Source organism: Apus apus, chromosome 19 (genome assembly GCF_020740795.1).
Source record: "Apus apus isolate bApuApu2 chromosome 19, bApuApu2.pri.cur, whole genome shotgun sequence".
Classification (NCBI taxonomy): Eukaryota; Metazoa; Chordata; class Aves; order Apodiformes; family Apodidae; genus Apus; species Apus apus.
This window is the reverse complement of record NC_067300.1, coordinates 6,691,794-6,716,300: the sequence shown is the minus strand read 5'-3', so window position 1 is coordinate 6,716,300 and position 24,507 is coordinate 6,691,794. Positions and strand designations below refer to the sequence as shown.

At 50.5% G+C, this 24,507-nt stretch overlaps 1 protein-coding gene across 4 annotated transcripts in view; it reads right to left on the bottom strand.

The window, feature by feature from the left end:
* Nucleotides 1–10,292: 10,292 nt before the first annotated feature.
* The window catches only part of FUBP3 (far upstream element binding protein 3), a 40,019-nt gene continuing 25,804 nt past the window's right edge, over nt 10,293–24,507 (bottom strand). For all 4 annotated transcript variants that reach the window (XM_051636410.1, XM_051636411.1, XM_051636413.1 and 1 more), the window contains 6 exons: nt 24,056–24,197; nt 19,234–19,394; nt 18,330–18,403; nt 17,767–17,843; nt 12,937–13,064; nt 10,293–11,847 (listed from right to left, as the gene is read on the bottom strand). In XM_051636410.1, coding sequence (XP_051492370.1) covers nt 11,839–11,847; nt 12,937–13,064; nt 17,767–17,843; nt 18,330–18,403; nt 19,234–19,394; nt 24,056–24,197 — 591 coding nt within the window. In that variant the 3' untranslated portion in view covers nt 10,293–11,838. The remainder of the gene's footprint in view (nt 11,848–12,936; nt 13,065–17,766; nt 17,844–18,329; nt 18,404–19,233; nt 19,395–24,055; nt 24,198–24,507) is intronic.

The following is a 24,507-nucleotide window of genomic DNA, read 5'->3' as shown; positions in this document are numbered from 1 at the left end:
GGGGGCGAGGCGGCGGGCGGGCCGGGCTCGGTGGGGCGCGGGCGGCGGGCCGGGCTCCGTGCGGCTCAGCGGCTCCCGCCCGGCTATATATGAGCTTCATTGACCCTCCTAATTGGTTATTAATGACCTCCCTGACGTTGGCAGAGAGACTGGGGCTGCCAGAGCGAGGCGAGCCGTCGGAGCCCCCCCCCGCCCCCCTTCCCTCCCCTCCCCGGGGGTGGGGTGGCTGGAGGGAGGGACACGGCGAGCACACACACACGCACATACAAACACACACAGGCTCAGCCCCCGCACCCCCTGGCCCAGGCAAAGGCAAATCCAGGCACCTGCCCCCGGCCAGCAGCCGAGCAGGGCAAAAAAACACCGAAACGGGCAGAAATGGTCACGCCGGTGCCCCAGGGACAGGGCGCACCCTCGGGCATGGTCCCGTCCGGCCCCGGTTCCCGCCCAGCCCCTGTTCTCGTTTTGGGGGTGAAACGCGGCGCTTTGGGGCCGCTGAGAACCACAACGAAATCGGCGGCCCCGACGCCCCCAGCCCCTGCTACTCGGCGGCTTTTGGCCCTTTGGAGCCCGGGGGAACGGGTCGGGGGTCCCCCAGCGGGGGCCGAGCCGGCGGGGCTCCCCAACCTCCCCCGCATCCCCGGCTCGGCGGGTCGGTACCGGCGGCCGCGGGAAGAGCCGACAGGAGCTGACACTGCTCCCTCAAGCCCCACGGGGGTCCCCAAGCGCAGAACAGGGGGTTACGCTCTCCCCAGGGCTAGTCCTTCCATGCACCCAGGGCCAGGCTCGCTCGGCTGCAACCTCCAGCCCCGCCGGTTCCCAAAGCCACATCTCCGCCGCATTTCCCAGGAGAAGGTGGGGAAAGAGCCGGGAATTGTGCCCACCGGAGGAATGGGCCAGAACGGATCCCTAACCTCCCCGCAGTGGTAACCCTGTCCTACTGCTTTCCTGCCTTCCCCTAGGGCCGGACCCCACCGCGGAAAAGGCTGCACCATCTCTGGGGCTCCGCCGCCGCTGCCTCCCCGTCTCCGCACCCAAAAATATTCCCCAGCCAACCACGGTACCCCTGCCACCCCCTGGTGCCCCGCAGCCACCGCTGCCCCCCACGAAGGTGGCACCAGCACAGTGCCCGCAAATTCACTGCTCCCCTCCCTCAAGGCCCGCATCTTTGCCGGCTCAGCAAAGGGTTAATCTTCCCTGGATTTAAACCCAATCCTGCTGTGTCGGAGCTTAGAGCCCTCTCCTTCGCCTTGTTCTTTTGATTTTCATGGGGACCAGGGTCTGTAAAGGGCTGGGGGAAAGAAGGATGGGCCCCCAAATTCCTCAAGCATTCAAAGGCCGCTCCAGCCCCTCGAGCAGATCCTAACACATCCAAACCCAGCCCCGGGATGGGTATTTTATAGGGTGAGGCTGTCGGGCGGTTTTTCCCCTTGGCAGAGCAGCCCGGCGAAAACGATGTTACAGCCCAGGTGCAATGAATTCTATTCACCTAATCAAGAGACACACACATTTCAGGAATCAAACCAAACCGGAGGTTGCTGAGGGTGTTTGCCGGGCGACAGGCAGCGCTGCCCTGAAGAGGAGAAGTTAATAACCTGCCCGGGGTTGGTTTGGGTCTTAATATGCGTAAAAATAAGTTGATTTTGTTTTTCTGGACTTCGGATGTAGGAGCCGTCAGCCGACAAGGAATCTGACTGTATTTGCTAAATATAACGCATCAGGTGGAAAGCTTCCCCAACACTGTCTGGCTTTCTCCGGCTGCCGGGGCTGCGAGCCCCTCGACTTGCTTTATTTTTATTGCCCGACCTCAGCCCTCAAGTTATCCCAGGACAATACAAAAAGAATAATAAAAATCATAATTAAAAATACACCTATTTAAAAAGATGCTGTTCAAAAGCCCTGCCACTCCCGTGCGGGCTGCGGGGAGATCGGGGGGGGAGGGGGTCGGAGGGGGGTGATGGAAAAAAGTGGGAAATAAACCCCAAACCCTTCAGTTTTCTGCGTGGTTTTAAATATCCCCAGCTGTTTCCCAAAGCTTCTTCCCGGTCCTAGGAAGGTGCTTTGGTGTGTCCAGTCCCCCCCACCCCCTCGTTCCCGTCCACCCCCCAACCCACTCTCGTTTCTCTCTCTCTTTTTTTTTTTTTTTTTTTAATATCGCAGCTATCCCTCCTTTTTAACATTTAAGAGGAAACAAGTTTAATATTCATGGCTGTTAATAGAGAAGGGCCATTATCGCCGCCCCATTGTTCTGAGCCCCGCACAATGCTGCTTGTATTTTCATGTGTATATTCCCAAAGTTCCTTCTGAGCGTTTAGTGAGCACTTTAATATTCATGGGTGTTAATAGAGAAGCCCTCAGTATATTGGCATATTGTTGGGAGGTGTACATATTGGTCTGACTTTGAATAGCCACAGTCCTCTTTTCTTTTGCTCTGTTTTGCAGGGTTGATGGGCCAGGAGTAAATGGGCATTTTTCCCCCCCGTCTCCCCCTTACAGAGAGAACATCTTTATTCCAGTCCCAGACTTTCTGGTTTCCCATTCAGGACCCTCAGAAATAATGTCAGGCAGAAGAAAAGTGGAGCAAATCAATCTTTCATGGTCTTTTTGAGACCAATTTGACATCCATGGACTCTTCTTTTCTTTCACAGCCTACAAGGGGATGGTCAGGATCTGGACAAGGTTGGGGTCTGATGAGGGGAGACATGGGATCATAATGCAGCAAAGAGAGAAAAGAAAAGCAAAACAAGAAAAGATTGCAGGGATGGGGTGATGGAGGAAAAATGAGGGTGAATGACAGTGCAAGAAAGGAGATTAGAGCCCAGCAGCTGCTTTTTGGGGGGCGGGAGGGAGGGGGGAGCTCTCTCCCCTCTTCCAGCCCTTCGCATGAATAGGATTTGAACAGAGCGGAGATTGATTTATAGTTATTGCAGTTGAACATTTATTGCTCTTGAAGAGTGGCGGGGAGAAAAGAGAGAAAAGCGGCTTGAAAAGCTCCTTTCTGTATTAAAGAGGTATCAAATGAAGACTGCTGAGATAATATACAGTGGCCAATGGGAATTTGATTTGCTTTAAAATTTAACTCTTGTGGGGCCGCCGCCGGACGCGCCGGGGATGGAGCCGATCGGGCGCTGCCTCCGCGGGTGCGCAGGGGCTGGAGCCGCCGCTGCCCCGAGCCTCGGGCAGCCCAGACTCCTTTCTCCAACCCTGCAAACGGCCCGGCCCTACCGCAAAAATAAAATATCTCCTGGTAGTCCCTGTGCGCAGCGAGGGAACGGCCGCAGCCGCGGAATTATTCTTATTTCTGCCTCTTTTATTACTATTATTATTATTTTTGGTGGTGGTGTTCTGTAAGCAGGCGGGATGTGGAGCTACGAAATTCCCGATGCAGGGAAGTGTTCTTTTCGGAGCTGAGTTTTCCTGCCCTAAAATCGGAGGTTTCTCCTCCCCGGCAGCAGAAACGCGATCGCAGGGGAGTCCCCCCCGGGCGCAGAAAGGAGCCCATTGTTCAATGGGCAGAAATACATTTTTAGCGGTGATTGAAAGCTCCCCTCTCGTTTGAACTCTAGAAGAAAGTCCCTGGCAGTGAAGAGCATCCCCCCTCCCTCTGCCCCAACATCTGTTTGGAGCAATCCAGGCTCTAGGGCAGAGCCGGGCTCTGCCCCCTCCCAAAGTCATTAAAAAGATATTAGTTGAGCTGAGAAAAGTCCAGCGCAGCTCCTGATCCGGGGTGGGGTGTGGAGGTGGTGTGTGTCATTAAAGTCGGGTTGGGATTTGTCAGCGCTAATACCAGGCGAAGGGACACATGGGGTCGGGGTTCAAAAGCTCCCCGTCCTCAGCCGCCCCGCAGCGCCCTGCCCGCTGCCCGGGGCTCTGGTGCCCGGGGCCGGGGCGGCGCGGACCGGCCGACCCCATCACCTGCTCCGTGCGCCCCGCCGAGCGCCGGGGGAAGGAACGGCGGCGAGAGCCGGGCGGGGAGCCGAGGCGATCAGGCGTTTTGGCCGCATCCCCTGCACCTCCACCGGCTGCAAATGCCCCGAGAGCCGGAGGGAAAGGAGGGCAGGAGGGATCACTGCACCCCTGCGGCTGCCGCGGGAGCCAGGCGCCTCCGAAGTTGCTAAATGTGTCATTTATTAAAGCATTCAGGGGGCTTTTCTTTGGCGTTTGCTTGCAAACTCACAAAGGCCGAGCTGCTGTTTGGGGGTCTTTTCTGATGGAAAAAGGGCTCGGAGACCCCCGGCACAAAAGAAATCCTGGCAGTGCTTTCAATGGCGGGGACTCAATGAGGGGGACCCTGTGCGCAGCGGGAGGGGGCGAGGGGCCGCCCGGTGCTGCCTGAAAGGCAGGCCTGAATGTAATGGGGAGATCTGCGTTTATTTGTTGGGATCACATTTAATTAGCTTAGTACAACCCTTGAAAGACAAAGGGACCTCAATCTGGATCCAATCTGAAGCTCGTTTGGAGAGCGAGGGCTCCTGGAAAAGTCAAAAGAGAGAAAGGAGAAAGAAAAGGGAGGCTGGGAGAGAAAGGGGCTGGGGGCCCAGCCAGGTGACTGGCACGCGTGAAACAAGGGGGCCTTTTGGGCACAAGGCAAGGCTCAAAAGGGAGGGAGGAAAATAGCCTCTTCCTCAGGTTTTACCTACTTAAACTCCCTGAAGGGGCCGGAGCTGAAAAGCTTCAATAGGGGCTAAGGAGGCTGCAAAGCAAACAGCGGCGCTGGAGAGGGGGCTCCGGCCCTGGCGCCGCAGCAGTTGGCGGCACTCGGTTATGGGAATGTGCCCAAATGTTCCCTGCGCCCGGGAACGCTCCCACCGCCCCGGAGCAGGAGATGGGGGGATGAGACGATGCCCGTGGAGAGCCTGGGCGGGGTGTCCAGCGGGTCCAGAGTCCCCTGCCCCAACTCGGTGTCCCTCACCAGCTCCCGTGTCCCCCCATAGGGGTGAGACCCCCAGGTGCCCCGCCGGGGGATCACGCTGCACCCCTGGCCCATCGCGAGGGGTGGTCCCCCATGTGCTGGCCTGGAGCCCCGAGCAGGGGTCCCCAGGGGTGCGCCCCTTGCTCTGAGGCAGCCCCCAGCGTTGCCCCTTCCCTGTGCCAGCACCGGGCACGCACAGGTGGGTGCGGAGGATGCGCTGCCACCTCCCCAGGGGCAAAAAGGAGGAGAGCGACCATCTCCAAGGTGCCACATCCACGGGATGGAGCCGAATGGACCCTCGTCCCCCTCCAAACCGCACACTGTCCCTCTGTCCCTGCTCTCCTCCGAGGGGGCAACGGGGAGGGTTTGGGGTGCCCCGGGGGGGCGGGTTTGGTGCCGAGACCCTCTGCGAGCGCCCCGGAGCTGCAGCCCCTCCGAACCAGGCGGGCTGATTGCACTGCTCGGAAAAGGAGCTTTAGGACATGATTTGCCTCCATTTCACTCTGCGGGAGGCCACGGAGCCGAGCAGAGCTGCCGAGTGCTCTCCCCGCCGCACTTGCTCGCTTTCTTGCCTTTTTTTTCCCCCTCTTCCCCTTCTTTTTTTTTTTTTAAATTTTTTTTTAGTAGTATTTCCAGGATTATTTTGGCCAGGAGGTCAAGGTGAACAAAAGCAAACAGGGGAGGGGAAAAAAAAACAAACCAACCCGACTTTCCAGGCTGTGTCCAACTGCTTCGCAGGGCTCAGGCGGCCTCGAAATGAAACGAGATTGTGGCAAATCGCGGCGGCTCCTCGGCTGCCTCCGCGGCACCGTGGCTCGGCAAGCAGGGCCAGTGGCCCGGGGCAGCTGGTTGCCAGCCCCCAGTGAGGCAGCCCCAGCACCACGGGACCCTCCCTGAGCTGCTTGGGAAACAGAAAGTGGGAAATAACCTCGTGGTGGCTTTTCTGCCCACTCCCAAACGTGTTGGCAGGGGGTGAACGGGGCACCTGGGGGGGGTTCAACCTCCTGGAAGCAGCCGGGTGCCCCCAGGGGTCCTGGTGAGGCTGGGGTCAGGCTGTGGGGCCAGGCACAGTCCCCACTTGCTTGCCCTCGTCTGTGTGGTCTCTGCACCCCGGCTGGATGCTAAAGGTGCTCCCCACCTTCAGAGGGTCCACTCTGACAGCATGGAGCAGGAGAGAGGGAGGTGGGATTTGGACTGCAGAAGCAGGAAAATCTCTGCACCTTCTCCTCCCCTCTGGCAGTGACCTAGGGACAACGCAGTTGCCTCCCATCCCCTTCTCTCCCACCTCCTCTCACCATCTTTCTTGCATCCCACCATCACCTCTCCTGCAGCAGCAGCTCCAGCTCCAAACTGGGATCCCTGCTGGCAACTGCACCCAGACACCAGCCTGGAGAGGAGCAGTGCCCAGGGCAGGGCAAGCAGCCCAAGGGGAGATGGTGCATGTGTGAGCCCCCTTCCTCCCTCCTGCCCCTCTCTCTGCTCCCACAGGCTGCTCACAGTTCTCGTACCCAAGGACTGGCTGTAATGGAGGGATTGCAGGAACCAGCCTCTGGAGAGACTGGGATCTGAGCATCCAGCTACAGCCTCCCTGTCCAGGGCCAGAAGACAAGGGGATGGACAACCCCAGGGCTGCTGGAGGAGGCAGAGGGCCAGGACAGGTGCTGGGAGGGGGGCTGCCCCCCAGACAGGGGACCCGAGCCTTGGGGCTGAGGAGGCAGGGGGGAGAGACGAGCCCTCCTGCTGCTCCTGCCCTTTGCCGGCCCTATTATATCCAAAACAAACAGAGCAGCAGCCTCTGCCTCCCCGTGTACCAGCAGAGTTTAATATTCCCCAGTGAATGGCCCAAACACGGAGCCCCGCAGGTCGGTGCTGCTCACCGGGACTCGGCTGCGGCCAGGGATGAATTGCACAAAGGGAAGGACCCTCTAATCCCCCAGGACTGTGGCACCTGCACCCCAGCCCAGCTGGGATTAAAGCAGAGTGAGCTGGTCTCTGCCAAGATCAGAGGCTTCTTTACAGAGGCCTTGAAATAGGATTTCCTCAAGTAATAATGGGCAGGGTGGGAAGATGATCTGGGGATGGGGAGGGGCTGTTGGTACCTGCTCCCATGTCAAGCCCAGAGATGCTCTTTTGGGTCGCCTGCCTGGAACCTGGTGCCCCAGACCTGCAGGGAGGTGGCAGGGCACCCTCTTGTCCCAGGGATGGCTGGTCCCTCCTCACCATGCCCCTCCATCCCCAGCACCCACCAAGGTGCCACCAAGACAAAGATGTGGGCTCAGTGCCCACTGCCCTCAGCTCCTGCTCTCTCCCCTCTCCAACAGACCAGGGAGCTGCAGCTATTTCAACTCATCTTCACATCCCATAATTCTGGTTTCTGTTGATTTCCAGTGTGAAAATTGTGGAAAATTCCCTTTGTATCTTTTCCAGCCCTAAAAAGGCAGAGAAATGCCTTGACTGCAACAGGCACCCTGCACTGCTGCTCACAGCACACCCAAGGAAAAACCTCCTCCTGACCAGCCAAATGAAAGCTAAACTGCTCCTTACATGGAATAAAACACATGTGCTGCTTGACAGGATAAACCAACACCTTTATCTGCACAGGACCAACCTGTCACCGCAAGATCCCAATTCCTTGCTCTGCACCACAGCCCTACAAGCACTAACAGCCTCAAAAATCCCCTCCGAGAGTGGGATGAGCCAAGTGGGTTTGCAGGAGAAAGCAGTGGCACGGGTGGGACCTCACAAACATCCACGCTGTGGCAAAAAGCTTCATGTTAAATACCACAAACTCCCTCTCCAACCACCCTGCCCATCTCCCACCCAGCTTACTGTAAATACACTGTTGCTCTAATGCAATTAAATATTTAATACTTGGGAAAGAAAAAAAAAAAAACAACAAACATAAAGTCCCAGGCCTGCCTGTCTCTTTCAATAATTATTTTGGTTTAACTTGCAATGTCCATAATGTAGTTTGTTCTGAGATCATGCAAAATTAAAGAAAGTATTTTAGACTACCTGAAAGTCTCCCCTCTGCTTCCAAAATAGCCTTTGCCTCTTCAGGCACAACCCAATATAGAGCACAGGAGAGCACTGGGGTCATCGTGAACCCAACAAGATGCTTTAGTGACGTGTGTTCTCAGGCTGCTGCTCAGACATGGTTTGTAGAAGGGTTGCAATAAATTCCTATTTAGCACAAGGTCTCTGTGCCCCAAGAGCTGGGCAGGTGCCACCCAGCCCAGGGGGCACCCATGGGACATGGGGCTGAGGCGCCTCAGAATGTGGATCCTGTGGTGGATTCATGCTGGGGGGGGGAGCAAGGTCATCGTGTGCCTGAGCCCAGGCCTTGGGACAGGGATTGAAGGAAAGAAGGTGATTTGTAGAAGAGAGGAAAGAGCAGGAGCCAAGAAGCTGGGGCAGGGGATCTCCCACCAGGACACTCACCTGGACAGCCTTTAACTCTGGTTTCCTCCATCCCTAGATGCTGTTGCTCCAGGGATAGAGTGTTGTCCCCACTGAAAGTCTGTGGGTTCCCTGCTGGTCCCAGGACTGACACCTGGGCATGGTCCTGTGCCAGGTGCTGGTCACCTGCCGGGAGGAAAAGGCTGCACTGTCCCCGCTGCTGCTCATGGACCCCAAAGCTCCAAACCTGGCCCACATGCTGGCTCCTAAGTGGTGCCCTAGGGCCCTGCCCTGCTCCTTGCAGTGCCCAGTTTCTGCCCAAGGGGCAGACAGGCCCTCCCTGCCATGAAAACTCACGCAGTCAGTGCTCAATCCACATTGGGGATTAAACTTGTCCAAGAGCTGAGCAGGAGATTTGATTCCTCTCCCAGAGGCCACAGGACTCAGCCTGAAGGGACCACAGCAGCACCTGAGCCAGGAGACACGAGGAGCTGCCTACAGACCCCAGAGTGAAACACAAGGTGCCCTGGCAGACCCTGGGGTGGGATTGACCATCACATCAACCCACAGGAGACAGGACAGGAGCAGGGCTGGAGTGAGGTTTGGAGGAACCCACAGGTCACCAGCCCCTTGTGAGGTGCCAAAGCATCTCTTCATCTCCTGCCCTGCCCCCCTCTCACCCATGGTGGACTCACAACAGACAAGTGTAATGGCTGCAGCCCCTCTGCCCTGAGCAGGCAGCAACAATGGAAAAATTGCTGAACTTGGGAACATTTCAAGCACTTCAGCCTTCCAGGACACCAGACTGCTGATGAAAACCCAGCTTTGCAGGCACCATCTTAATGACAGGCCAAATTTCAAAGGCTTGCAAACTATTTCTTGCCCCACCCCCTCAATAAAAGGTTGCATCAGAAAGAGATATTTCCATAATTTATAGTATGGGTATTTCACTGGGGAGACTCACTAATCTGTACTTACAGATACATTTAAGAAAATGCATCCTCCCTCAGTCCTGCGCCATTTACGACCATTGGCACAGTCTGTAATACTCAGTCTTCAATTAAGGGACACCTTAGGGTTCATTATCACACAATTGCTCCCTGTGAACCTTGCCAAATGCTGTTTTGGCACGGAGCTTGGAAGATGAATTAGAAGGAAGTCTTCTCGGTAATGCCCGCTCCCAATTCCCATCAGCAGCCCTTATGCCCTCCTCTAGCCATTTTTTCCCCCCTCTTCCCTCTTTCCAAGTGGCTTTTACTATCCCATCTTTCAATGTCTCTCTTGATTCTCTGGAGGTATATTTAGAGATGCTACATCTCCTCTTCTTCCGGCTCTCAACATGCCTCCTGCTTTGCAGATGGGATCTTCTTCCCTCCCTCCCCCCGTCTGCAAGCTGCCTGGGGAGGGCTGGATGGAGCTATTTTAGGTTGGAAGAGCACAAAACTCCTATTTTACAAAAATTAAAGGGCTCTGAGAAGGGGCTGGTCACCACCAAGCCTGGCCTAGCTACAACTCCAAGTCACAGATCCAAGAGCTGAGGATGGCCAGAGCTGTGTCCCCCTGCACCCCCTTCCGATCCCAGGGCCAGGGTGGCTCCACCAACCCCCTTTTGCAGGGAAGACAAGTCCTGGCTGGCTTTATCCACAAACACAAAGTTGTGGAAGAGCAACAAGTTCAAGGCATCCAAACCAGGGGCTGCCACCTCCTCGCCAAGCCATGAAACATTCCCGTGGCCGTCGCTCCACGTCAAAAACTTCCCTGCATCAAACCCAACCCAATTCCAGCCCAAAAAGCTGCAACTACTGCACCTCCGTGTCACGGAGCCAGGAGATGCTTTGCCATGGAATTATTTGGAGTCTCACTAGAAACAAGGCTCAGGGCGGGTGTGAATGATCATCCCAAACTCCTGAGGGACGAGGAGGAAGGTGAGAGGAGCCGGGGGCGCCGCGGAGAGGGAGCAAACGGAGCCAAACAGACTGGAAATACTTCACCCACAAGAAACCTTGTGGAAATTTTATTATATAGAGTGTAAAATGCAACTGTCAGTCAAATAAAAAGAACACTTTTTTTTTTTTTTAAAACACCATGCTCGACATTATCCAATTGCTTTGTTTGTTTTTAATAGTTAGACATTTCAAGCATAAGGAAAAATAAGGAAAGAGCCCAAGAACAGTCACTTCAGTACATTTCAAAACGGAATGTCCTGCAGGGCAATTAAAAATGCAAGAAAAAATAGCTTCAATTCCGTTTTTTCCTTTAAAAATACACTGTTATCTGTACAAGAAACACTACAGTAAACATTGGAAATCATATTATCCCTTTTATTAAAATCAAAAATTATTTAGAGCGTACTGTGGTTAATACTAGATTCATTTATTTCTCTAGGTAATTTGACAAATATTAGATAGGAAAATATTTAAAAGAAATGAAAAAGCAAACAAAACAAAACAAAAACCACCTTGGAATTAAAAAATAGTTACTACCTTTTTTTTTTTAATATGGTTTTATGTTCCACAGTGTTTGTTAAAAGGTACTAATAGCAGATTCATTTTAATATTAAAAATAACAGTATTTATATTTCTGAGAGCATAGAGGAAAGGTTTTTTTTTCTCTTTTTTTTTGTTTTGTCTTTTTTGTCTTTTTTTTTTTTAAAACAAGCTTGGAGGTCTTAGATCCATAAATGCAACTAACAATGGAGACATGACAAACTGTATTGCTAAAAAAAAAAATTAACACGTTTTTATATTACCCCTTTAGACTCTAGAAATTATACAAACCCTACAAAATGCCCCCCCCCAGCTCATAACTTGTCTGACAGCAAAACAGACAAGTGTTCTGTCTCAATACAGAATTCACATCATTAATTACAATACATAGCTCAGGTTTTTCAAACAATGCAATAAAAATCAAAGACAGCCAAGATACAAGAAATTAGAAGTAAAACATTTAATGACTTTACATATTTAAGAATATTTAAATACTGTTTAAAAGTGTTTGTTTTTTTTTTTCTCTTTAGGATTTGTTACATACCACCTAAGACTTCCAAGCCACTCTTTCTGTTGCAACAGAAAAGATTGAAAAAAATGAAAAAGGAAACAAACAAAAAAAACCCAACAAAACCCCCCCAAAAAAACACAGCCCCCCCCTCCCCAACATGTTGAAATGTCACAGCTCTGGGGTGCATTTTGGTGCCTGAAAATTCTCTGGCTTCTCTCCAAAAAGAATCCCGGAGTTTTGTTTTTGTTTGTTTTTTTGTTGTTTCTTTTTTTTTTTTTTTACAAATTTGGAAACAAAATTACCAGCGTGTCCATGAGTTTAGTTACATGACTAATTGTTCCTGATTCTTAGAAAAAGTTCAGTATAGATTATCCTACAGCTAGTGTTTCACAAACAAACAGAAAAGTCTTCATCAAAATGTTGCAAATCTAGAAACCTCTGTTACAAAAAGGTTTGTTTCCACAATGATTCCAAGGAAAAAAAAAAAAACCAACATCAAATAAAAACAAAATTGCCACGAGGACCTTGTTCTACTGCTCCTAGAGAAGGGAAGAAAAAGGAAAGTTACTCAGCAGCAGCAAATTCTTCAAGCTCTGGAGCCTCCTCCCCTGACACAGACAGGTCTGACTCCCCGTTCCAGCCGAGCAGGGTAAGTAGCTCAAACCGCTATGGAAGAGCTCCCTGCTCTACCGCTATTCCTGAGCTCTCCTTCCAGGACTTCATGCCTCTTTTATGGAACAAGCTCTCTCTTCTCTAGTGAGCCAGACTTTGAGAGAGGAATGAAGAAAAACTCCCTTTTATCCCTGCTTCTGGGTCGCCCTTGGCCGGCGCCCGCGGCAAGTGCCGGTTCCTGCGCCCGGCTCGACCCCGGCGGTGCCGGAGAGCGGCGGCTGCTGGGGAACGGTGCTGGTGGCTTCCTGTGCTGCCAGCTCCCTGTGCTGCCAGCTCCTGCTCCCAGCAGCCAGAGCTAAGGTTTAAGTCTGCTCTGTACATACTTTTTTTGCCAAAAATACCGAGACACTCACTGTGCAAACCTGGTGCTCAGGAAAGCCCAGCGGGTGCGATGGGGGTAAATCCCACCCAGCCTGAGGTGCTCCGAGTGACACGGGAGATACATTTTTACTTGGCAGCTGGTTAATGCAAATGATTTTTCAAGTTTTCTGCTCCCTTTCAGGACAGGCTGCTCCCTTCCCAGGCAAGCACCCAGCTCCCATCCCAGCACAGAGCTTCCAAGAGAAAAGGCAAAGCCTGCACAAACCGTCCTGGACTGCACGATGTGCCGGTCCTGTGACACCTCACCAGCCTGGCTCCAGCATTCCTTTTAATTCCCCAAAGCCACAAAACAGACTGGGGGTTATAAGGAAAGGTCCCCAGGAGAAGTAAATAACCTCCCAGTCCTCTCCCCAAAAAATCCCTCATCCTGTACAAGGAAACAATACCCTGACATTGAAACAACACGACGGAGCATCGAGCAGCTTCTCACTTCTGTGATCACATCCTCTGCCATAAAATATCTCTCTGCTTCACCATGTTAACCCAAAGCAGAGCCCCCACACCAGGGGGGAAGGCCAAGGTACCCGGTTCCCCAGAGGAAAGAGCAGTGGGGTTCAGGGAATATGAATACAAACCTGGCTGTGGGCCTGAGCCTGCCCTAGTGTCTGCCCATAGTAAGCAGCCTGCTGTCTGTAATACTCTGCCCAAGCCATCGTGTAGTCCGGCTGGGAACTTGCCTGAGAAGCAGCACTGGCAGCGTGACCTGGAGGAAAAGAAGGGAAAAGGGAGAGATGAGCAATTCAGTAAGACCAAGCCCAGGCGCAGGATCTCCTTTTGTAAAGCTTAAAGGAGAGCCAGCCCCCTTCCACCAGCTGCAGATACCCAGGAGAGCAGCACCAGCTCTCTGCTGCTCCAGTACCACAGGACAGGCTTGGGGTTGGCTTGCAAGTGACAAACTGCCAGCAGCCCGAAGAGACTGCTCCTGTGGCTGCAGGGCCACAGTCTGACAGCTTGCACCTTTCCTCCTCAGCCCCAGGGCTGCAGCAGCATGGTCTCAACCACAAATCCTGAAGTCAGCACTGTGTGCTTTTTTACGGAGAGGAGGAAGCCAGGCCCGTGTTTTCCCACCCGTGCAGTGCTCTCCTACCCTCTCAACAACCCAGTTCCAGCTTTCTGGGTTTTGCTGGCATCAGTTCCTGTTGTGCTCTGTCTTTCCCTCAGGCAGGCAAACTGCCAGCAAGGACACGAGGTCTGTGGACTGGGGTTCAATGGAAGAAGCTCTCCCAAGGCATGACAGCAGGCAGCACAACGGAGAGCTTTCAGCAGAAATTCATGCACCATCATCAACTGGAGAGGACCAAGGGGGCTTTGCAGAGGATTGGGAGCTACTAAAGGCAGGGAATGGAGATGCAAGTCATTGGATTAGAGTTAACTCTGCCTGTAATAGGAGCTGATTCATCTCCAATAACCCTGTCTCACTCCGCTTTTTGAAATACCCCTCCCATGCTTTGCTGGAATCAGGCTGGTTGTTCTGCTGCTGGATCTGTTGGCCTGTGTAAACATGACAAGGGGCACATCAATATGGAACAGGTGACAGTTTCTAGCCAGTGACATCTACCTTTCCACTAGACAGGCCCTGGGTCTACTGCAGTTGCCCAGATTTCACACTTTCCACAAGGTAGGGTATCTCCAGCTCAAGTAAATCAGAGGATAAGCTCCAGTTCCTGATTTCACCTATCATCTTTCATCTCATCAGCTCTCATAAAGGGCATTAAGCCCAGTCTCCCCCCTGCTGGGACTGGGTCAAGCCAAAGCACATCAGCTGGGAGCTTTGCAGCTGAGTCTGCAGACCAACCACCCTAGGAGGTCAGTCCAACCCCATCTAGCACAGGGCTGGAGGGTTCAAACCTCTGACAGAACCACAACCTGTCACCTCAACCTCCAACCACAGAGCTGCTGAGGAAACAGCCATGGTTTGAGTCACCTCACTTGGTTTTCATGGATCTGCACCCTTCACCTCCACTCTTAGCAGCAGCACAGGTCTGAAGGAGTCCCAGTAGGCACTGCACATCTGTACAACGTGTCCACACACAAGTCTGCCCCAGGGCAGCTCTGAGCAGCCAAACCACTGCTGGTTACAGAGTCCTCAGGACTACAGGGAGATGTGAGCCCAGCACAAAGCCCAGCCAGCTCCACCTGAACCATCTGGAGAGGCACCCATGACACCCTCCTAACCACCAGGACTAGCTCTGTGGGGACCTCCAGACTCCTGCAATGCAGACAGATAAGCAGTGTCAACTCCTACACCGAGTGACACCTCGCAAACCCCAAAACCTTGGTCTTCTCCTAGCACACACTCTCCTCTCTTTGAAGTACTAAGACTCCTTGGATGCAGCACATCCCAGTGCTGTTGCAGGGGAGAGTCCAGCCAGCTGGGTGCAGGGGTGAGATGCCCACACTTCTCTTTGTCACAGTTAGAGCAAAGAGCCCTCAGCCAGACACAGCAAAGGAAAAACAAGCCTTGAACAGAAAACATAACAAGGAGAGAACTGCAGAGAGAGGCAGGAACAGAGCCTGAGTGCTGAGCACGAGCCACTCCACACAGGGACAGCAGGCAAGCACAGGAGACACCCGTGGAGAAGAGCCCTTCCCATCCCATCCATCCTCCCTTGCTCCCAGCCCAAGGGGAGGGGGCTTTGAAGTGTGGGGGAGGGGGAAAATAATACACTGCAAGTGTGAAGTGGGTGGAGGGAACAGGGCAGCAGAGTCCTGTCCAGGGGCATAAAAGCGGGTTAAAAGACTTGACCAACGCTACAAGTCAGGACCTTTTCTGGCAGAGGTCAAGGCTGCCTCAACTGTCCACCTGCTAATGCCAACAAAGAACCTCCTTCAATGCCTTTTCTTCTTGGAGAATTACAGTCCACAGCAGGCTGAAAGGACACGCAGCTAAATGCATTTCACAGCAAAATGTTTCCCCAGCCAGTTAATTTATTTAAGATGGGGGAAGTAATTAAAATCTAAATACATGTGTAGGGGGTGGGGGTCTGCCCCTCCTCCCACCAGGAGGGCACTCTGGAGTCTCTCCCTAGGAAGCCAGCTCTTTGACAGGGCTCACAGAGCAGCCAGCAAACAGGCTGCAGGGAAGGGAGCCTTCCCAAGACTCTTTCCAAACTTGAGTGCAAAAGCAGGTTATTTACCTAGTTTCTTATCATAACCCCTCCCTTGGTGAACTCCACCTGGCCTAACTGGGCACCACTGTGATCTGCAGCAGGAGAAAGTGGTGAAGGTTGCTTAAAGCACAGCAGCATCTTGTGTGTCTCCTCTCCTTGCCAAGGCTGCCTGCAGTGTGTGCCGGGCTAGAAAGAGGAACATGGAGGATCCTCAGTAGATACAGAACTAGAGAGCCAACATTTTCCATCAGGATCAACAGCAGAAAGAAAACATCTGCCCCCAAACCATGGCCTGGTGGTTCTAAGCCTACAGAGGGGAAGGATAATGGCAAGGCAGGATGCTTCACTATCAGTACTCAGGGGATTTGAAGGGTCTGTGCATCTTACACCAGGCTCCAAAGTCAGGAGGTGTGAGCTCAAGACATGACTATGTTGCAGGAAGGGAAATCCTTTTGGGGCAGAAGAGGATGTTTCAGGGGGGTGAGAAAGAGGGTAAGTGACTAAGGTATTTTGCAAGGCAAATAGCAATGCAAATAAATAAGCATTTATTCCACGGCTTCATGGGAAGACAAAACCAACCATTTTTGTAGAGCTTCCCCTTCCCAAAGCTCAGGGAAGTCCAGATGCAGAAGAAAGAATTGGAATAACAGTTTTTCCTGTAAAACAACTCAATGGGAAAAAACTTTCAGGAACACACTATTCCACTCCTCTTAAAAAAAAAAGTCCTTTCAAGCCCACCACTGGAGTTTGCTGTCCTGAAAACACAATTATTGATCTTCTACAAGTCCCTACAGCTCAAAAGAAAAAATAATGATTTTTAGACTGTAATTGCTGAGGAGCAGGACTTTTCCAGAGGCATTTTTTGAGTTGAATGCACACTCCCCATGCAGGGTTCCTACATCCCACTGTAGTACACATTTTAGAAGAGCACTAAAAATGAACAACACAGCACTGAGGATTTCCAAATTTCACACATGCAGAATTTCATACAAATTAAAACATGGTTAGTGCTACAGAGAATCACAAATGCAACTGCAGGTGTTGCTCCTCCAACTTTTTCTGTACTTCAGGAACCCCCAGGGTTGGGAATTTATACTGAAGTTAAACAATCTACTTCATTCTAACTCAGCCTTAACACCAAAAAGCACCTTCCATTAAACACCTTTAGAATTACCCCCTCATAGACACACTTTTTGGTGCTTTGCTTTAGTTTTCACAAGACCAGAGTGTTAAAAAACCTTCATATTTCTTGAAAAATTGTGTTTGAAAAGTGGCTGTTGGACATCACTGCCCATGACATGAGCTCTGAGATTACCAAGCAGATGATTAATCTGCTCTGTTTAGGGCAAAGCATCACTCTGGCTGTTGAGGACACAGGATAATGCAGTCACCCATGTCACTGCTACCATTTATGACTCCTGTTACCCTGAAGAGGGGGACTCCCCATTCCAACCTGCTGAATTTTAACAAGGTTTTGGGAAGAAATGACACTTTGAACCTTAAAGAGCAACAGCCTGACTCAGTGCTGGTGGCTTGAACTGGAAAGCCCAGCAGCAGTAGTAATCTTGGTTCAGTTTTTTGAACTCATGACTAAGGACATGTTTGCACTGTTGGGTTTTTTTTATTGTTGGTTTTGTGGGGTTATTGATTTGAAAGCTGATTATCCCACTGGCCTCATTCTGAGCATTTAGCTCTGTGGAGGCTGAGCAGTTCTCATCAACTCCCAAAAGGGAGACAAGGGGACACTACTACAGCCAGTGATGAACCAGGATAGGAGAAATGCATATTCTTTCTTCCATTTTCTTTATCTCCTTTCCCAGTCTCTCCACCAGACTGGGAATTGAGCAGTAAGAAGAGCTCATAATTATGGAGCATTTAAAAAAGAAAGTAAGACCTGACAAGGTCAGGAACAAAGAGATGGGAGGGCTCACCAACAGAAAGGGTGTGTCTGTTAGGGGGAAGTGCTTGCCTAGGGAAGCCTGGCAGAAGAGAGGCCAAGGCAGAAACGTTGTTCTTAGAGAGTAACAGGCAGCAAGGGCCATGTTCTCACACAAAGAGGGCAGAAACAGGCAGTAAACAGTTAAGTGCACAAACAGTGTCACAGTTTTCAATGGACTTCAGCTTATTTTGACCTCAGACACCACACCATGCCTCCAGCACCCCTCTTCTACTCAGGAAACTTTTGCTGTTTTCACACACGGGATCTCATGGATGAACTCATGTTTTGCAGGCACAAAGCAGCAATTGCAAAGGGAACACACCAACTCTTCTCCAACCCAGGTCCTAGACACTCACCTGGGACTTGCTGTCCAGGCTGCTGCCACGTCTGGTAGGTACTGCCCCAACCCTGCGTCATGAACGCCTGAGGACCACTGCAGGGGACAAAGAGGCACTCTGAGGTAGACAATAAAATACTTAGAGGCCACATACACGATGTTGCCCACAGGAATGGTTACTTAGAGTCAACAGCTGCTGAGCAAACAGGTGAACAAGGGACAAAAGGAAAGGCTGTGCAGGAGTGACTGCCAACTGCCTTGATGCTGGTCTGCTGATGAAGCCGAGGTGAAGACCCGTCACACTGAACAGCCCTCCTTGTGCTCTGGGCATTTGAGGCTTCTTTCCATACTCACTGCACTAGAGACAGGAATTCTGGAGATGCCAGCACTGACCTTGTTTATAACTTAATAGCTAAAATCCTTCCTGCAGTCAAGCTTACAGGTTTTATCTCATGTGCTTCTGAATGCTCAGTCTGCTCCACTTCTACTTCACCCCCTCAGGGCCCTCCACCCTTCTCCCAGTGCTTTCATAGCTCCCAGCCATTCCCCACAGCCCACCTATGATGAGATGGAGATCCTTACTTTTGATGAGGTGTCGTGGGTGCTTGGCTGAACGGACTTTGACCAAATCCTCCAGGTCCACCCATGCTGGTACCCTGTCATGGAATCCACAAACACTTAAAGGCAGCTCTGAGCACAGGGTGCAGACAGCTAGCATGAGCAGGAAGAAAGGAGAGAAGGCAGCCTGGGACATGTTCCACTAAACCCCAGCACCTGCAAGAAGTGACTAATTGTCCAGTGATGAAGGTCTCAGGACTGTCAGCACACTTCAGGAGACCAGCTTCAAAAGCACAATGGGGCTAACAGGACTATGGCAGTCAGAAGTTTTCCTTTGAATAGCTTGGATCCTGAGGTTGGTATCAAGTCTTCTCCTCTCAGGCAATTCAGTACAAAGGTTGCTTTTCAGCTTTACCACACCCCAGTTCAGTACTTGCTGTACTTCCTTTTACCCAAGTCTCACCCTTCTGCAGTACTCCAGCCTGACATTGTTAAGCTTCAACACCTCGACACTGTATTAAGTGGAAGATAAAACTCATCCTGGATTTACTGGGGCAAAACACTGAGTGTTACTTCCAGGATGATGACTCCAGGTTTGCAGTGACACTGTCTTCCCTTTAAAAAAAAAAAATCTCCTTTGACAGCCTTCTCATAGCTTACTACTGCTGTTCTTCCCTCACACAGCTGCACACTACCCCTGGTTATGTCAGTGAACAATCAGATCCTTCTGAGACCACAGCAAAAATTAGTCCAATGGATGCTGGAGGGCCACCGAAGTTCAAGACAGTTGCTAACAAATGGTTTTGAAGCTAAATAACTTAAGTGTGTCTGTTCTGTGCCATCCTTTAAGTCCAGGCCTACATGTACCTAAGAGTGAAAGCACCACATCTCAAAGAGGCAGACCAAGATCAAGAGAGATGGAACTTACACCAACTTTCTCATCTATGAGATGCCTAGCGAGCTCAATTTGCTGGGGAACTCCTCGGATTGTGAATATTCGTACACCAGGGTCTGTGTTTGGAGGTGGGTTCCTCTGGAGCTCCACATGGGCTCCTGACTGCTGGTTTATGCTCTTGATGTTCTCACCACCTGAAGGAAAGAAAACCAAGACATAAATGAGGGCTATTCAGCATCTATTTCCATAAAAGAGCACGAAAGCCAGGTTCTGGTAATGGAAGAGTTTCCACTACCTGCTGTGTGGCTGGAGGGAGGTGGGCTGGGCATGGCAGGAGTGTAAGAGGCCAAAGTAACTGAGCTCATGTTGCTCCTTTCAACTGCCTCATAAACATGACCTGAAACTGTGAGCTTTCTGGGGTCAGGGACGATGCTGTTTTAAGAATACACAGAGTGTCCCTGTGTGCACATTGCCAGGCTCCCCAAAAACACAGCATGGCCAAGATACACTTTGACACAACAGATCCAAAACCTGTGCTGACTGACTCCGGGTGGGTTTGACCAGCTGCTCACAATCAACAAGAAAGTTCCCTGCAACTGAAACCACTTTCTTTTTTCCATAAGGCTTTTCCCCCTCATGCCTACACATTTCATTCCACTAAGGCAAAAAGCCACCAGCCACATACCTTGTAGCTTAGAAACCAAGCTGAAGGCTCCTCACCATCATCTGCTGTTCCACAGCTTTTCCCTTACAGAAACCTATTCCCACACAGTGCTGCATCTCTCCACACAACCAGCACGGAATTCCTGGCAGTTCTCTGGAATTTCAGTTAGTTGTTCATGCAGTGAAGGACCTATCTGGCTAGTTTGGCATCTGGATGCACTAAGAGCCCAGGAGTGATTCCAGCAGGATGCAGCAGGGCCAGCCAAAGTAGATCTGATTTCCTGAAGACCTGCTAGGTCCCGGTCTCTTAATGAAATTTACTTAACAAAAGCCTCAGCCAATGTTACAATGGTTCAATTCTTCTTTTGGAAGCTCACACAACTTACAGACCAGCTCCACTCAACTGGAGAAATTAAAGAGTGCAGGGGAGGAAGGGAGTTTTACAGCTTTTAAATGGTAAACCAAAAATCACCAGCAAAAAGGACATTCAGACAGCAGAGAGGAGAGCAAAGGAAACTAACTGGGGGTTTTGTTTGGTTTTAATTAAAAAGGGTGTCTAAATAATCTCCTCAATTTAACTTGCATTTCCATCTCTATACATCCAGCACAACTTCAAAACAAACTGTGGATGTTGCAGACACTTGTTCATTTCATTGTAATGGACTCGTGACCTTTTTAACATTTTAAAGCCTTCATGGGGAAGGGAGGAGGAAAAGTTGCCAAAGGGCAATTAACTCTTTCTAAATGAATTTTTGAAGATGCATTTAACAAAAGATAATCGTGTCACATCTCTGGGCAGACAACAGGGATTGTACTGTGCAGCCAAAAGCCAAGACACTTATTTTCAGTCAAGTATGGGAAAGCAGTAACATCAAGTTTCAAAATCAAGTAGCTTTTTTTTTTAATGTAATGGTTTTGTCTGATGCAGACTTGTCTGAAACTCCATTTTTTAAATATTGAGGTGATATCTGAATTAACAGCCACTTCATCAACTTAACAAAAAACTTTGTATCATGAAGGAGTGGGAAAACTTCTTTCCTGGGTGGACAGAGGCATAACCATAGGTTGCTACTTGCACAGCAGACCAGTTTCTCTTTCCAAAAGAGGATTAAAAATCTGAAGCAGTCTCATCAAATTAAAAATTGGGAGAATACAGATTTCAAATAATTTCTCCACTTAGCATTCAGCACTGAATTGGCAGTTGTTGTGGCTGTTTCCACACCAGCTCCCTTCCTAGACTGTATTCCCTGCAGGATCAAGTTAGTTGGCTCTTCAGGTTTGGTCAGAGGCTGCAAGCTCCTACTCTGTCTCAGGACTTGCTGCCCTTCTCCTCCTTATTTTCCAGTCTGGACTGCTCCCTCCCATCCAAGCTATCCCAATTCCACCTCCAGAGCATGCACTTCCCACACGATGCTGCACGGTGCAGGAAGTTCATCTCCCCCATCACGAGGTGACCTGCTTGGCACATGGTGTCTGTCTATAGAGGCATTCAGCAGCCTGCTCCATTCTTCTACCTGATGGGGGGCAGAAGTGATCCAAGAGTGGCCCCCCAGCTGGACGTGAAATCGTAAAGCAATTAATCAAACCTGCTAAAAGGCAGAGCTGACAAGAGCCAGGCCGGCCACGTTATCTGTCAATATTGCTGTGTTTATCATGGAAATCCAGCGGGGGCCCCCGAGAGGCTGCGGGTTTGTTTCCAAGCACCAGCAAACAGAGAAAGCCCTTGACATGTGTATGGTGCTCGTCTCCACCCTTCCTCCAGGCTTTCAGAAAAGAAAAGCTGCACCTACCCACCCTCTAGAGGAAAAAGCTACACACAGGATTTGCAGGGAGCCCAGCACTTCTTATCAGTTCATAAAGGCTCAGGCTCCCAAGCTGAGAAATGATGCCCACAAGAAAGAAGTTCTAGATCTTCTATCACACTCACTGCAGAAATTGATCTGAGAAACTTCCTCATCTCCTTCTTTCTCCCCCCCCTTCTGGAGTGGTGACACGAAGCACAGCAGCAGTTACCTGGCCACATTGCATACTTTACACCCAGGGGGCCAAGATACCCATGGCTTAAGTGCTAACCTCAAAGGTGAAGCTCTGTGTGCCCAGAGGACTCACCCAGATGTTACAGAGGCCAACAGCCAAGTCCTGTATCTCAGGAGAGGGGAAAAAAACCCCAAAAGCACAGAAAACTGCTCAGAAACTGAAATGAGGGAGCAAAGGCTTTACAATCTGTCACTGTTAAAAAACCCCCACAAACCTCCTCTCACCCCTAGATGCCCACGGGCAGTGGGAGAGGAAAAGAATCAGGTGTCTTGCATCCCCACATGGAGAGTGCAGCAGAACATCCATGCTGGACCAGGCCCCAAAAGGCAACACTCCAGCCATCACTCACTTGACAAAAATGAAGGCTGCAATAGACTAAGAGCACAGGCACGGTAAGAACACCGATTACAAGGTGGTACTACAAAGCTACAAGCACTCAAGTCACCATACAACTAGCAATTAGTCACTCCAGAAAGCTTTTGATCTGGCTGGGTAAGACTCCTTATTTTGCTGTTGTGGAAACAAAGGTAAAAAGCTCCCCTTCACCCCCACAGTGAGCCTGTGCCAGGCCCTGCACTTGAATCCTAGGACATCCAACTACACTACCTGCATTCATCTTTTCAGCACACACAGCTCTGCAGTCACAAATGCTCCACTTCAGTGCTCTGCTGAACAAGTGACCTTTTCTGATCCTTTATTAGGGATGACTAATGGATACAGCAATAAACTTTCATTATAATTTGATTTTTCCATACATATAACTCTCACTTGTGGGCTTAAAATCTCCTTTGCTTGATTTTTCTTTTTTTGCCCAACTGGACTTTTCAGAGAGGTCAAGCACAATCGCTCTGCAATCTCTGCACAAGGGGAGAGCAGGTGTTTTTTCATATTGAAAAAAGTTGTCAGGTTTGTGAACAGGTTTACAGGGAAGAAGAGCATCTGAAACTGACTGCAGGCACACTGCTGACATGGCTGTGTCTGTACGTGTGACGTCCAATAAGGCAGGAATTCAGGATGCTATGGGGGGCAGACACATGGAAAGGAACAAGTGAGGCACAGCAGGGTTGTGCAGCAGGGTAAAAAGGCCAGGACTCGTTTCACTGGAAGCACTGGAAGCTCATTGCTGCCTGACAGGACAGCAGGAAACTGAATGCCACTGAAACAGGGCACAGTGCCCTCAAGTCCCTGCCTCCTTTACTGCTGCAGCTAATCTGTTCCTCTTCTATTCACCTCATCTCTGCTGAGGCTAAAAGCCAACTGTGATTACTTAAATACTAGTTAAGGTATATGTCACTCTTTCTGAAATAAGTAGATGGAAAAATTAAATACAACTCCTTTGGTATGTCAGGGTATTAACTGCAAAGCACTGCACCAATTCAGAGTGAGAGAGCTCTTCTATTCCTGGCTCTAAGTACTGCCATTACCTGCTGTGTAGCTTATGCTCCATGACAAACTGAGACTGCTGCTGGTGCTCTGGTTTCATAACTGTCTTGGGGTTGTACTGGTCATTGAGAGGTGAGCCAGGTGACTTCCCTGTCCATCTCCTTGGCAGATTCAATGGCTCAGGCAGCCCAGGGGCCTCCATGGCAGTGGACATACTCCTCTGAGCAAGACAAGGTGCACCAGCCTGCTCTGTGACAGGCTCAGACACAAGCTCAGGTACAGACAAATCCTGCTACTTCCCTTTATTCATCAGACACTTCATGTACATGGCTGGAAGCAGCTACTGTTACTACCACATTCAGAGACCTTTCCATTTTATTACATGGCACTCACAGAAATCCAACATGATGAAATGACTGTTCTGCTTGTCCCTGATAAACTGTCCTTTAAACGAGTTCTCTATAAAAAGAATCCACAAATGAACCTGCCTTTTCTCAGCCAGCTGCTTGTTACAACAAGCTTACTTGACAGCTCTGCATTGAAGAGCCTCTCTTACATATTGTGAACAAGGGCCTGGAGAGTACAATTACGAGGGAGAGCACCACAAAGAAACAACCACACACACTTACAGCTTATTCCTATGCTGCATCCACCAGCCACTAAATGCCTGCAAATACAGAAAACTCCAAACCCTCACTGTCAGGCAGCAGGAATGTGACCATCCCAAGAGAGAAAGGTTGCAAGCTCCAGTATTTAGTGCCACCAGACCCACCTTTGCCTATAACAAGCCCACACTTGTCAGCTGGCACCGTGTAGGTTATCTCCTGCATGCCCCCAGGTGTTCCAACACTCCAGTCCCCACGGCCACGACCTCTTCCTCGGGCAACAGCCAAATTTCCAAAGCCATCTCGTTCCTTGGAAGGCAAAAAAACCAAGTATCTGTGTCAGTGATTTTTTTTGCTGGCCCTAAGGCATGTTAAAAATAAAGCATGGTAGGTTAAACTGCATTCACTGTAATCAATGGCACTGAATTAAGGTATTCTTGGACTTCAGTTTTACATTCAAGATTTTGAAGCACTTTAAAGAAATGCCAAGTAACATTGCCTTCCTGACTCAGGAAGATATTTATAGTTTTTAAATGCATGCCTTTACATCTGCTGAAATAAACCCATAAACAAGCATCAACTACTAAAGGACTTAAAGTTTGTGATGAGGACTTTCCTT